Below are 15989 nucleotides of genomic sequence, written 5' to 3'. Positions count from 1 at the left end.
GAAGTGTCCAGGCATTCTGCAGCATGTTCAAAACATGAGAACACATTGTTTCAGTTACGTTTCCTTTCATAAACAAGCCTTGGCAGGTATTTTCTTACACATGCTCTTGCTGCTAGAATATTGATCACAAAGTCTGTGATGCGTGAGAACATACATTGTTTTTGGAGCGAAAGCAGGATAAGCCTGGCTGGAGGGAGACATTTGTATTGAACCTTTTAAGGTGCAATCAATTTGTATGGGAAATAAAATACACACAAAGTAAAGGAACACATTTATATCCATAAGGAGTTTACCTCTAAGCACCCCCCGGGCATGACTTTAAGGGATGAAAGAGGTTAGAATTAAGACAGTCCAATGGATGAAAGGTGAAAGATATTACAATTCATTACAGGAGCATGAAAGATCCTTTAGAACAGCAGAACAACTATGCACTTCTCCTTTTCATCTGTCTCTTTTTTGTCCGTCTGTCTCTCATTTTCCTAAAATGTTTGAGCCCATAGTCTAAAACATGGCATGCTGATTATACCCCAACACTCAAAATCTTAATCCTAACACTTTTGCCTAAATGAAAGGAGAGGTAAATATTGAAAAGGAAAAATGAATCTGTAAATTAAAGATGTCAAATGGTTAAGCTATAAATAAAGGCAGCAACACTTATCTCTAATTACTGTGTATTTACATAGCAGTTACTTAGTAAATACATGTGTATCATTACAATGTTGTGTATTTTTTTTAGCAGAATATAGCTCTAACATACAATATAGCTATAATATACAATTGTGTACTTACATATATCGTGCAAAAAGATTTACATGTTAAGTACATTACAACTATGCATAATAATATTATAATTATGTGTAAGTACACATGTATTTGCCAATAACTACTACTACTACACCGTAATTAGAGACACTTAATGTAAAGTGTTACAATGAAGGTTTACTGTTTTCGCTATAAAATCTGATTCTCAGGCATTGCCAATAAAACCTGATTATCAGGCATTGCCTTGGTGGTTGACCTTGTCTGTACGGTATCAAATACCAGATGGTAATGTCCTCTAAGCAGGGTTTTGTATCTTTAAAAAAGGGCCACTTGCTAAAATAGTTAAATCGTTAACCCCCCCCCCCCCCCCTGCACACTTCCCGGTGCAAAATGTAATTGGTGTGCGTATTTCGCCTGTACAACAACAGAAAAATTCAAATGTATCTTTTAATGAGTATAAGCAGCTGTGATCCAAAATTGAGGTGACCATTTAACAGTGCTTGTACTATTCTAGAAAGCCTTTTAATGAGAGCAAAGTGTCTATCCTACTAAAAGAAATGCCACAAGGCCTGTGAAACAAATGCATCACAGCTTGCCACCAATAGAGCATTATCTGAATTCCTTGCCTTTGGCATTGTGATGTCATCACAATGCCAAATCCTGTCAGTGTAAGACTTCTGTTCCACTGGCTCCATTTCACATTGTGTAAACATACTAAAGTCAATTAGCAGGGTATAGTATCAGACATATATGACCCTGAACTACCTCCCAATTATATTCATTCAAGGTTCATGACGTCAGACCCAAAACCTAGTGTCAGTTTGGGGTTTTTTAAAGCCAACATGAAATTCACACACTTGGACAACTAAGGTTATTTGTGTATGAATTACATTACAGAATTATATAAAAATAAATGCATAAATAAATAAAATATCTTTATATTTTACATTGCATGCTAAAATGCTAATTCCTTAACCTGGAAGGCTTGCCATATGAAAGAAAATAAAATTAAAAAACGTAATCTGGCTGTCCCAACCTTTCACTCAGCATAAAAGTAGCGCACTGCATTGAGTATTCCTAACTCGGATTGAATAACTAAATCAAATTAAAAAAAACAAACATGAAAACCACAGTTTTAGTACTTTTCATTTTCAACAATATGTGTGCTACAGTGTTGCTACGGTATAGGAATATATCATTATTTCAATACATTTTTAGAGAGGTTAGCTGTATAAAGTACGGTAACAGACGTTGTGAAACAAAAAAGGCTGTATTTGTAGCTTGACTTGTGAACTGTACTGTAGTGTGAATGATCGATTTCACCTCCAGCTTATTATATGGGTTTATTCAGCCATGTTTAAAATCTCACAAAAGAGGAAAAGTGATATAAAAAAAAGGACAGAGGGACAGGTGATGCTGTTAGTTTGTAGCTAGAGCAAATACAGTACAGCTGGTTGTAAGCAGATCTGAATAATGTAGCTATATTATAGATCATGCAGATATGCTTTAACATCATACATAGAGTCAGAAATACTGACATACATAAGAAATAGGAGAGTTGAAACTACATAACAATTTAAGAAGATATAAGTCGTAGTTAAACTGAAGACTGTTCGTATGAAGCTGTATTGAACATATTGCTGTACAATGGAAGGATTTTCCACCCGTTTGACTGCCGTGGATGTAAGTAAATAAAACGTATTGTTTCTGAAGTTTGAAAAGTCTATACGCCTGGAATTATTCTATACGAAATAAGAAGTTGAACTAATATGCGAAGCACAGTAACTCGATGATGCATCATAATGTATAAGCAACCTGTACTCCCCTAATGGTATAACATGTCCTTATTTGCATCCAGTTTTTAAACAAAAACTGAGCTACACATTTAAATTCCTGGTGTTGTATTAAGAACTTGTGAAAGATTAGGACTGGCTTGAACAGGATAATGCTACTTTATTTAATAAAAGATGTCCCACTTACTTTTCTGTCTTAAGCCCTTACTGGTATACAAAATCACATAGGGTAATTATCTCCTAATCACCAACACAATGACATTCAGAGATTCACAGACTCACTTATTTGGAACAGCTTATCTTTTTGAACAAGAACCTCATTACCATTCTCAAGGTTCACCTGAAGCAGTATTTATTGTTTGCTGTTTCACACTGGCATTGTGATAACTGTAATTCCGATTTTAATCTTCTTGTACTTCGGATAGCAGAATCCAAGTGTTAGCTTGGTGTTAAGCTATACCTATTCATTTTTAGCTACATTAGCACATAATATAAAGCTAATGTCGTTCACATGCAAATTGTCCAAAGCCTAGACGCTAAAACCAATATTACTCATTACTCATGAACTCATTATTGGGGGGGGTGGGAGGCTAAAGATTAACACCCAAAACAGGCTGACTTTACTGTAATGTATATTTATCAATTCCTTTTGTATCCGCAAATGAAAACAGCCTCTGTACTGTCAGTAGCAGAGTAAAATGATAAAAGTGTTCTACTGGCTGGGAGTAGGAACCTCCAGTCCTGTTCAGGCTGATGTTGTGGAATAAGAACCCAATTAGGTTTTATTGTCATTAAAAATATAAACACAGGGCTGTAGCCTCACACCAGCAAACTGCTGCTTCCACCTTGCATAAGGCTCCTCCAGGTGGAGGATGGCCAATGGTTTGGTCTGCTGTTCCTCCTGCTGTCATGTCCATTGTTTTATATTGGATGTTTGTGGGTGTTCACAAACAGTCTGGCCCTTTATTCTAACTTGGAACCCAAGTTGCAGCCCTAGTCTGCCTTTAGAGTGCAATACTGTTTTTAGCTGTTTTCAGACTATTATATAAAATAATGTTTGTGTTCTTGGTTTGGAAAACAACACAAGGTTCAAACAGTGAATTCTTGAAAAGCATTTATCCTGGTGGCTTGAATACCAGTAATAATCCTGCCCAATCTTGTGCAAAACAATGGAAAAAGTTCACAATTTAACATAGTTGACATTCAAATTATAGCTCAATCCTGATGAAGCCCCCTTTCAAATGAAAAAAGGCAGAACAAATGACAGCTCGACACACTAGAAATGCCAATCAGCTCCTTGGAGGATAAAGGGTATTTGACACATATCACCCTTTTAAGCCTTCTGCTCTCAAACAAAAACATAAAAGGTCAGGTTCAAGGCAAAATACCACAGTGCTTGAGTAGGATTCCTCCTGGTCATTGTTAAATATTCCACTGTTTTAAAAGACAGCTGGCATTAAAAATAATTGTAGTGAAATGTCACTCAAAATCAAACAAGTATAAACTGACAAATCTAACTTTTTAAAATCAATATTAAAAGATGCCAGTTCAATAGCTTATATATAAATAGGGTTCTGAAACATTGATTTCAGAAAATAAGTGTCAAATTATTGAGAGAGTATTACTATGCAGTGAAAAAGGAAAGGGTAGAAAAAAAATGTGGAGGCTTACAATAATTGTAGAAGTGAGGCTCAGCCTGCTACACTAATCCTACTGGCTCAGCACTCCTATAATGACCAAGCAAACCTTCTACTTCCTCTTCCGCATCCTCACCACCTCTTTTGCCATATCTCCCTTCTGGGGGATTGGTGGACCTCCAACACTAGGCTTCACCTCTGACCGCTAATCATTCCAAACTACATGAAAGAAAGTTTTTGAGTATCCATGTGACGGGGGACTGCCCCGTCTTTATGAACGTGGTTGGGACTGGCAGGGAGGGGGTTAAAATTCCTCCCTGCCAGGAAAACATGTGAGAATGTGGCTGGAGCCCTAATTGAATAATCAGCAGGGCTCCAGCCACATTCTCACATGTTTTCCTGGCAGGGAGGAATTTTAACCCCCTCCCTGTCAGTCCCAACCACGTTCATAAAGACGGGGCAGTCCCCCGTCACAATCCATTTATACATAAATCTAATTTTTGACCCAATGCTAGATAAAGTAATTTAGGTAACATTTTACATTAGGTGTCTTTAATTGCTGTGCATTTGCATAGTAGTTACTTAGTAAATACATATGTACTTACACACAATTTCAATGTTATTATGCGTAGTTACAATGTACTTAATATGTCAATCTTTTTGCTCAACATATGTAAGTACACAATTGTATCTGAAAAGGGTTTTATCATGCAAAAAGATGTACACATTAAGTACATTGTAATTGCGTAAGCACACATGCATTTAATAAGTAACTCATGTGTAAATACACAGTAATTAGACACACCTAATGTAAAGTGTTCCTTTAATAAATACAAATAGGAATAGGCCTTGTCCATCTGTTTAGTTCACTGTATTTGAATCAAAGAGCTTTTTTCCTGTTTGATTTCTATTCAAGTCTTATGTTTTCCATTCCTGGCGATGCCAAGCATGCATATCTGATTGAACTACACTGAGTTTCTGCTCTGTCCTTTTACAGCCTGGGTCTGTGATTCATACATTAATACATGAGGAACGCTCAGCCTGGAGACTTTCCTCTTGAGATACAGCAGCATATTACTTTTCTACTGAAGTGCTATGTATCAAGAGAGCCTAATAACTCGTTTTAAACCCAGGGAGCTGCATTTATTCTCTGTTGTCTACACACAACAATATAAAGAGCTCTGGACAGTAATAATGTATTTTAGGGACATTAATTTTAGAATTCAATAAACACAGACCACTAAGAAATCAAAAACCTGTATTATCTGCAGGGGACTCAAGCATGTTTGATGACGGTGGGGAGAAACTTGTCCCCATTTTCCTAAAGCATATTCTCCATGAAGAGGACTACCCTCTTGACCACAGTCTATCTCTTACAAACACTATGGATAGACATTAACATAACAGACATTGATAAAGAAAGTTTCTAATTATTATTATTATTATTATTATTATTATTATTATTATTATTATTATTATTATTATTATTATTGCTAAATTCCTAAGCACCATGAAGAAAGCTTACATTTTCTTCTTATAGAGAGCCACTCTGACATATCACATTTTCCTCTGGAATAAAAGATACACTTCTAAAAATGGAAAAATATTATCCTTCTCCAACAGTATACAATTCGATACATTAAAGCTAGCTGGCAAGTACAGCATGTAAACTGGCTTATGTGGTTTAGTTCTAGAAAAGAATAACCCCTACTTATTAAGAAAAAACAGGCTGAAAGAAATCTGATACACAACTTCCCAATGGTCCTTCACGAAAGTAATTGGATTCAGCCAGTAGTGTAAGATATGGAAAAGTCTTCCGAGCTGCTGCCCTCCAAAGATACGGACCCTCTCCTGTACAAATATGTCCAGAACAATCAATTTCAGTTTGCATTGACCAAATAGTTGTAGTACAACTTGGTACTGAGATGACAGTTTTTGCCACAGAGGTTGAACCTTCTTAAAGAACTCCCATTGCAAAAACTAAATGCAGAAAAAAAAGCATCAAACAGTTCCACTGAATGAAGGGCCACAATTACCAGCTGAGAGTATACACCATAAACCCAGGGCTGCAGATTGGAATACAGAAATGCAGAAATGCAACTGGAGGGAGTGTAATAAACAGCCCTGAAACTATTGAAGGAGTCAGGAATAATTGAGTGTGCCATGAGGACAAGGGGAGACTGTCAATCTTTACAACCCCTAGAGTCCCTGAAACAACTGAAATTAATTACTGTACACTTTAAATAGAGTTCATTCCTTGAGGAAACCTTTTCTAGTTGCATTCAGTAGACATCAGTCTCACACCTATTCTTCCTAGAACATTCATATTCATAAAAAAATAGTCACAGCATGTCAAAATAAAGGAAGTCTATCTAACAGACTTTTGTTTTAAAGCATATAGCACAATGGTTAGTTGTTGTGTGCTTTGACTTGGATTATTAGAAATAACAGCACTGCTTAATCAACCTATAGTGGACAGGTTATTACCATATTGGCTTTTACATAAATGTTAACCCACTAATAACTTGAATAACATTCACCATGTGTCTTCTATCAGGGAATCAATATTTTCCACTTTCCTTTCCATAGCAGATTTTCTATAATTTAGTACCCAATAGCAACTTGACAGTTCACCTTTTGGTCATGGCTGTAAGCCAGAATCCAGTCTTCATGTCTTGGATGAAACAGGAGGCTCAGAATGTAAAAGTTGAGACGGAATTTCTGATAGCTGGCCCCTTCATCTGAACTGATGAGCAGACTGCTTTCAATCTCTGGATCACTCAGTAGCATTATCTGTGGGAGACATGAAGAAAGAGAATGGCTTTCGTTCACAAGACTGCTCGAGTCCAAAAGATCCGGCTTGTGCCAAACAAAGAAATAATCTCTAAACAGTCAATCATGTTTGTGTGTTTTCACCAGTGAAACTTTGCCTTCATTATTTTGGCAAGGAGAAAAACAAATGTAAAATGTAATATAACCAGGAAGAAACAACTCAGAATGTTAACCCAAGTTATCTTGCTAGTTCTATAACTTTAAAAAAAGTAAAATGTTATACTATAATAATAATAATAATAATAATAATAATAATAATAATAATAATAATTGTATAATTCTGCTGTACAGTTTTTCTAAGACAGCGTTGGGGTGCAGGTGAGTATAACAAGCACAAAGAGCTGCATTTACTTTGCTCAACAAGATTTGAATTAGAAAAACAGCAGCACATTTGTCACTTGCTAAAATGCCGCCTCTGTTTCCCAAGCAGCAGCAACAGATCCTCCCGGGCGGTGATTTAGATTAATCGTTTTTCATTAGGAGCCAATAAACAGGCTGTGGATTCAGAGCCAGTTTTCCTTGGCTGGGGCTTCCTATTTTGCCATTCATTATCGCTATGGGGATGGCAGGAGTACCCCCTCCCCCCTCAATATCTGTGGGACTTGTCAAATGTAATTTATTGGTTTTTAAGGTTAATCATTTTCCATAATATTGGAGCAAGTGACAGCATTTATTATGGAGGAAAATTACACTTCACCTTGCTTTCTTGCTTCTCTTGCCTCTGTTCCACATGCACATGTGGAAACACTGTACGAAGTCCTTGAGAGTACACTAGAGATTATAGACCAAATATATTGCTGATGTGCCAAGTTGACAGGTTGGGCATTAACTTGGCCTGTCAGTGGTTGCCCCTAAGCTTTAATTCTCCACTATGGTATCTCAAGAGACTCGGTCCAACATCTGATACTTATCTTTAGTTTACTCTAAAATGCGTATTTGTCCCATGATACAACTATGTTGAGTTTTTGCAAATTACACTGGACATTCTTGTTATACTTTAAGTATAAAACTAGATCAAGCACTTGATATCAATGTAACTCAGAGATTGCACTAGAAGACAATATGGCCTACCTGCTCTAAGAAACACCATCATCCAGCTAAAATAATCGCCTCCTTGGATTTTGCCTTTGCACTTCCTTCAAAAATGGTTCGTGAAGGTCAAATTAATTCCTATGCGAATCCGAGGCTGTTATTCAAACCCAGCCACTTCTAATTGGCAGTCATTTTCACTCTCCCATTCTTAAATTATTACTAATACAAATTATTTACATTAGGTCACAATGGAGGTTAATCGCTTTAAAAACAAAAGGACAACATAAAACGCTGATTTACTTTCATTTATATTTGCTATCTTAATTACAGAATATAGCTTGTACATTAAACTTCCTCTCAATAACTCTTATGTGTCACCTAAGTCTATGTTACAAACTATATTTAGTATTTTTTAGTTTTTCTTCGGATTTGACATGATGAGAAATGAGGCCTCTAAATAAAAAGAGCTTGTATTGGCCTCCATATAAAATGAACTTGTGTCGGTCTCTAAATAAAATGAGCTTGTATCGGCCTCTAAATAAAAAGAGCTTGTAACCGCCTCTAAATAAAATGAGCTTGTATCAGACTCTAAATAAAATGAGCTTGTATCAGACTCTAAATAAAATGAGATTGTATCGGCCTCTCTATCTGTATTATAAAGCCAGTAGGACCCTTGGGATCTACTCAGACCAATGTCTTTACAATGGCAATATAATTATCAGTCTCACAGTTCAGAAATAGATAGGCATTCATGCTTCCATGGGATGTCAACCCATGTGGGATTTCATAAAGATCCAAAAATTGTCCATTCAAAAAAAATCAGCAGCCCTTTTTTGATGCCTGTGCACCCAGAGCCCTTGTATTAAAAAAAAAGGCTGTCGCTCGGAATTTCAAGTATTCCGAGGAGAACATTAAACAAATTAAATAATATTTCCCAGTTCGGCTCTAGCAAACTTCAATATGAAGCAGGCTGTGGTCAAAGCACATATAAAGATAATGCCTTTGAAAAACAAACCGGTTTATAATGTATCCTTTGTCCTTTTCAGTTTTCTTTTTTTTTCCCCTTATATTAAATATGTTGTTTTTATGCAGACCCTCTGATAAAGTGGCAACACTGTAGATACATCTTGTTACAGTATTACTGTAGACACACACTGCAGTGTTTCTTGTCATCAAAATGTATCCGTGTTTCATTTTTGACAGGATTCAAAACTACTGCAACAGCATCCTTTATACCTTTAAGCCTGAATTTACAATGCACAGCACCTTTTAATTTATCAAATTCCTAATTCTTTGTCTCCGTGTCCACAGAGTTGTTCATTTTGACTTTGTCTTTTGACATTGGCCTAAATTCAACTGACCTTTTTAGCTACAGGGGGGTGTTAAATACATGCAATTAACATTTATTTGGATTCCATTAATACATTATCAATGTGGATTATAGTTTCCTGTAAGGTTTCCCCTCGGCTAAAAAAGACAATTGAGTTGAAACATTGATTCCACTGGTCCTAGCTTGTTACTCATGTGATCAAATCAGAAGGACAATATTTCTCAAGATTCACTATGCATAATATACATCATGCCTTAAATTGAATTTCAAATATAAGATGGTCAGCTACTGGGCTCCCACTGGAAGTCGTACAACTTATGCCAAACTCACTCATTATTATTCCTAAGATTTATTGACATGGCCAGAGACTGGACTCAAATGTGCTTTAAAAGATGACACAGGGCCATTGGAGTCAATCTCCCTGCTCTTTGTATGCTGTGTGGGCCTTTGCTGAGTATATTTATGGGCAGCAGTGTGGAGTAGTGGTTAGGGCTCTGGACTCTGGAGAGTCGTGGGTTCAATCCCAGGTGGGGGACACTGCTGCTGTACCCTTGCACAAAGTACTTTACCTAGATTGCTCCAGTAAAAACCCAACTGTTGTATGTTTAAAAAAAAAAAAGTGATATCTGTGTAATGCAAAATAATGTGAGATCTTGTAACAATTGTAAGTCGCCCTGGTTAAGGGTGTCTGCTAAGAAATTAATAATAATAATAATAATAATAATAATAATAATAATAATAATAATAATAATAATAATAATAATAATATAGTCAGATTATCCTATCAGCATGATTTGCTTCTTGAGCCAGTCACACAGTAGTTTTGCAGTTTTCCCATGGTTGTATTATGTATTTACCATTGTTTACCATTTATTTTGTCAATGCTTGATAATTGTTAAAATGAGAGGGTTTGCGGAAAACCAAAAATGATTTATTTAAATATAAAAAGACATTATTGAAAGCTTCAAGAGTTAATTAAGTTTGCTGTAGCATTTCCCTGACAGTTGAAGGGAAATGTGTTTTTAAGGAATAAGGGAATGAGTTAAGTGATAGTGGGAAATCAATATTGGTTTGAAGGATGACCTCTGGAGGTTACCAGCAGCATGTACCACTGGGATGGGTATACAGAACTGATCTCCAACGAGATCAAGGCTGCATACTCTCAGATGGGAGGTTGGGATTGACTGCACGGGCTATTTAACGAAAAAGGCATGGGAAGCTTAATTGAAAATTAATCATGTCACAACTGATCAATTTAAGAAACAGGTCTCCTACAGGAGAACAAGAGGAATGTAAGAAAAAACACATACATCATAACTGATTTTAATACGGTGTACAGAACATTGTATGGTACATTTACATGTGGTACAGTTTGCACTCTTGTCTACAATGTATTGTCATACAGGGTCCAGGAACACCAGATAATGACACATAAAACAGTACCAGCCATTTTTTTTAGCAAGTAACTCCCCTGAATTGTCATGTTATTACATTGTAATAATTGGGTAGTTAATTTGATAACTACTAATGTGCAATTATATATAGAAATGAACTTGTGAACAGCATTTTGGTACCTGATATAAATACATGGTAACACCACGGCACAGACCATTTCCATGTAATACACTTATTCCACCAGTAGATTCCATGTAATCGCTGGAAAAATTGCTAGTTACCCATTTATTACTATAAGAACCTAAGAACATAAGAAAGTTTACAAACGAGAGGAGGCCATTCGGCCCATCTTGCTCTTTTGGTTGTTAGTAGCTTATTGATCCCAGAATCTCATCAAGAAGCTTCTTGAAGGGTGTCAGCTTCAACAACATTACTAGGGAGTTGGTTTCAGACCCTCACAATTCTCTGTGTAAAAAAGTGCCTCCTATTTTCTGTTCTGAATGCCCCTTTATCTAATCTCCATTTGTGACCCCCGGTCCTTGTTTCTTTTTTCAGGTCGAAAAAGTCCCCTGGGTCGACATTGTCAATACCTTTTAGAATTTTGACTGCTTGAATCAGATCAACTATGTTGTTACATGGTTATGAATGCCTAGTAACCTAAAGTGCTACTGCACATTATATTAAGGACTGTTTTTTTGGGGGTCTGCATTAAAAAATGGGGACCCTTGTGCGCCAATCTGTCCATCTCTCCGTTACAATCAACATGGTGAACACGATAAATGCCTTGATTTTGCACCAAAACTTTTACTTAAACATTTGTGATTTTATTTGGATATAATCTAATAAACTCTCGATTCTAAACCAATATTTGTAAGCCTCTGTATGTCTATGAACTGGTTAAACCTAATTTTGATTTATTAAATCACATTTTTAAGAAACTGTTTCAGAGAGTTTTATAAGTGTATTGCCATTTCCGCGACACCTTTTAATCCAAGAGAATTATAAACACTTTTCAAAAGACATTCCTTATTTTTGTTATTATTTTTTTTAAAGTCCTTACATTTATTTTTTAATAGCGCCCATAATATAAATGTTTATAATATGAACGTATTAAATACGGTTATGGAATAGGATTGTATATCTGCTTTTCAGTTAGAATCCTTTCGCGTACACACTGATAGTGGAGCCATTTATCCTTGGATTGTTATTCAGAGGTGCAAAGAAAATTATTCAAAAGTGCTATTGGTATTGCAGAGTCTTGAATTAAGAGCTGTTACTGATGGAGTCTGTGATATAGAAGGATATTCTACAGAGGGAGGGTTTGATATGCAAAGAGTAAGCGACCCATTGCTTTAGATAAAGTAAATAGAAATGTCCCTCAATGAAGACTATGGCGATATTATCAGCCACACTGACATTCAGCTCCCTCAGTCCTCATGAATAGTATGTCTTGAGAATGTGTTTTTCAAAGCATCCAACTGACAATTAAAGGCAAACTACTTCAGAGATGTGCTTTTCTGTAATTACTAAATTTCCCTAAGAACTGATTGGAAAAGAGGGGATGAGGTGGGGGAATGACATTTATCCATTAACTGTCCAAACCTCTTTAAATCCCCCTTTTTGATTTATGGGATCAGATCACATTAAATGTATTAGCTGTTTACTCTCACTTAACTATGTCATTATTTTCATTACTTACCAGCTGAAGGACAATATCAATTGCACAATAACCTACCACATAATACTAATATGGAACTAGATTTTTTTGTATTACACAAAACAGAGATTTAAAATCCATGTTTAACAAAGGTGATGACTTCACACTCATTGCAATTTTTATTGATTTATTATTCCTTTAATATAGTTGAGCTCTAACATTTCAGTTCCAGGAATTGCCTGCATTTGATTCTGAACCCCTGAAAAGCTAATGAGCTGGATTATCGCGTGTTGCAGCCAAACCAGCTATAGATTGCTTTGCAAGGCGATTTCTTTCAAGAATTCTGCACCTTTCTTCCAGCAGAAATGCTGATCCACATGGAACAGCAGCACAGCACAGCAGTTTCAATTCACATTTGCATATAATAAGCAGGATTTGAAATGAATGGGGTCCCCCATAGAGAAAGTGCAGACTGAAAATAAATGCATGCACATTATTCCACCTAGTATAAAAAATCTTGATCAGCCCTCTGATCAGTCCCAACAGGGGGTTCTCAAACCAAATTCAAAGGTTTATGATTAATCAGCAGCTTTTTATGTTACCAGTCATAATAACACAGTGCCTGACCACCCTCCCCTCCCATCCCACCTCATGCCTTTGCATTTTGCTGTACAATAGGAATGTAATGCCTTTTGCTGTACAAATACTTTCTAAATACAAGGGCAACGTGGTCACTTCCCAGGTCATGGTCTTGATAGGAAAAGGCAAACAAAGACAATTCAGAGAGATCTTAACAGTGTAACAGCCGTCCGCTAAAAAGGGATCCCACAATCAAATTCACAGTGGGGATTCAAAATAGAATTCACATTTTGACAGTACTCCACTTGGCATTTCACAGCAGAACCTCTTTTTTGCACTTGTTTTAATGAATATCTAGGTTTTCATCAGTAAAACACAAAGAAACTGCCCATGGTTAAATTAGGGACTGCAATCAAATGTAAAGCCCCAGAAAAGCTGACCTAGCAGCGTGAGTTCATATTCACAATATTAGAAAAATAGACGTTGTTGTTAGAGTCAGAATTTCCCAGTGGATTGTCAGTTAGATATAAGCCTTTCACCTCTGGAGTGGCAGGTCAATTTTGGTCACCATTATTAGAAATCAATTTCCCCTGGTCGGTTCAGGTCAATTATCCGGAGACTGGGTCAGCCCGGATACAAGATTGAAACTTTTTATTCAAGTAGTCTTCTTTAATAATTACCTATATATATATATATATATATATATATATATATATATATATATATATATATATAAACATGTTTTCAAGAAAAGCACAGTTCCGCACTAGCTCAGCATGCTCCTTTTTTGAATCTGCCTCAAAGACATCCAAGGTAGGAAAGTGCTTTCCATAATTACATTTTTCATATTTCTTACAAAAACTGTTTTATAAACCAATGGGATTATATGCAGGCTGCCAAGGAAGAAGAGAGACAAAAGTGTATACAAGACTTGAAATCAAGCACTTTTCTTTTTTTTTTTTTTTTAAGTGTACAGTACTACCAATGTTAAAAACAAGCATAATTTATGATTAAAATCATGTTTGTGGTTCATCATAATTGAATTACCTTTAACACCTGATTATGATCAAGGTTCACATATGTTATTATTATTATTACTATTATTAGTAGTATCACTGTGGGTATCTTACCTTTCTTTTATTGCTTGGGCAGACGTACAGATAGCTCAAGACAGTCTTCAGGCCCACTTTGTCGTTCAGCTTTTCATAAGTAGCCCCATAGTCAGTTGATCTATGAGTATAGAAGGAACAGAAATATTTAAATGAGATTACAACGCCTGAAGATATTGGCTCTGACTCAGTGATATTAGTAGCATGATATGGGTCATTGTAGCACTGCATATGTCATAATCCTAAAAACCTATTCACAAAAGTTCAGCATCATAGATAATTAGCATCAAAATAGCATCATATTGTGTGTATTTTGTGGATTGCATGCCAGCAAATGAACCTGGCTTGCAACCAACAATAAATAACTAATGATGTTGCAGCCTGCAGCTACTCCAGTCAACGTCTACCAGCAGGGGTCACTATGGAGTGAAGCGACAGGATTCGAATCCCCCTAGTGTGTCTGAGATTCATCTTTATTGACTTTGCCTTTATTGTAATATTGACCTTTTTTAAAATGGTGGCATGCAAAACATCTGATTTGAATATGGATGCATTTGGCAGATGAAAGCAGAAATATATTGAAGAAGCCATCAATTTTACAATTTTATAAAAGGAATTTTCACATTCACATAGGTCACAGCTTCGGAATATGGTGTTTAACACGCAAGTGTTGTGAGTCTACAATACATTGTAATGTCATGTGCACTTCAGTATTAAGTTTTAGGGTTAAATAGTTCTGCTGAGCCTTCACTGAGGTCTACCTATTGCACCCTGAATGCTTCATTGTCTTACTCTGCAATACCACAAACACTGTACTAGCTAGAACATTACAGCTCCAATATGTAATATTAATTTCAATAGCAATGAATTTCTCAAATAAAAAAGCAAACATATACAGTCTGTGCAATAAAGAATGAATCTGGTTTTAAGGGAGCTTCTTTTTGTCCAAATTATATTTGGTAGCTATATGCCTCTAATGCGTACAAATGAATAATATAATGAAAATGTGTGTATTGTTTCAAGCACATAGTCAAACCCCTTATCAGAACCCCAATCAGCTCTTGTGGCTGCCGCAAGTACTGGACTAGAAAGGGAAGCTGTGTGCTGTAAACTGTGATTTAGTGGAAGGAACAGAACAGTCTGCCTGCCAGACTTCACACAGCACATACGATATACAAAATCATCTTAGCTGGTGGTGACAGCGATCTCCGGGAAGTCAGATATCCTGCAAGACCAGCACCAAAGTGTAATACAAATCCTCATCGATTCCATGCCCTGGCACCTTCAGACTTTAAAGAATAGTGAAGGATCGCCAAATTAATATTAAGATGTCCATCCCAAGTTCTGTTCTGGCTACATTCACAGATCCATTTGTGGTCTGTATAAACCAAATACGTAGGTGGTATACAGTACATGGCTGTAAGTAATTGCTTCAGTTTAAGCCTCATTATTGTGAGGCGTCACTCTTATGCTACTAATAATGAAAGAAAATAGTGTAGGAAGATGCTGTAATGACAGCCTTTCTAAATCAAAATTGGCAATTGTTTCAGATAAATGTCTGCATTTCCTGGCCAGCTGGAGGTTTTGGCCAGCTGGATTAAATATGGATATTAAACTCAGAGAAGTTTAGGGGTTTAGAGAAGAATTAATCATCATAATCTGATTAGTTTTCCATAAAAATATGCATCTCGTAACACATGCAGCCTGTATGTCCGATGAAGTACTGTACAATAGTACTGTACATTGATGTGCCAATGACATTTTCAAATACAAAGACAAGAAACTAGACATTTCATTGCCTTTGTTCTCTGGCCTAAATATAATGTATGTAAATATAATTTTAAGCTTTACCTTATGAACTGT

General features: G+C 36.2%; 1 protein-coding gene across 2 annotated transcripts in view; it reads right to left on the bottom strand.

Annotated features, from left to right (window-relative positions):
• Positions 1–15989, bottom strand: part of LOC117417947 (VPS10 domain-containing receptor SorCS3-like) — a 112798-nt gene that overhangs the window by 46026 nt on the left and 50783 nt on the right. For both annotated transcript variants that reach the window (XM_034030375.3, XM_034030376.3), the window contains exons 3-4: positions 14148–14247; positions 6827–6985 (exon numbers count right to left, since the gene is read on the bottom strand). In XM_034030375.3, the coding sequence (XP_033886266.3) occupies positions 6827–6985; positions 14148–14247 (259 nt within the window). The remainder of the gene's footprint in view (positions 1–6826; positions 6986–14147; positions 14248–15989) is intronic.

Source organism: Acipenser ruthenus, chromosome 13 (genome assembly GCF_902713425.1).
Source record: "Acipenser ruthenus chromosome 13, fAciRut3.2 maternal haplotype, whole genome shotgun sequence".
NCBI lineage: Eukaryota > Metazoa > Chordata > Actinopteri > Acipenseriformes > Acipenseridae > Acipenser > Acipenser ruthenus.
The sequence above is the reverse complement of the archived record's forward strand: the minus strand, read 5'-3'. Positions and strand labels throughout refer to the sequence as shown.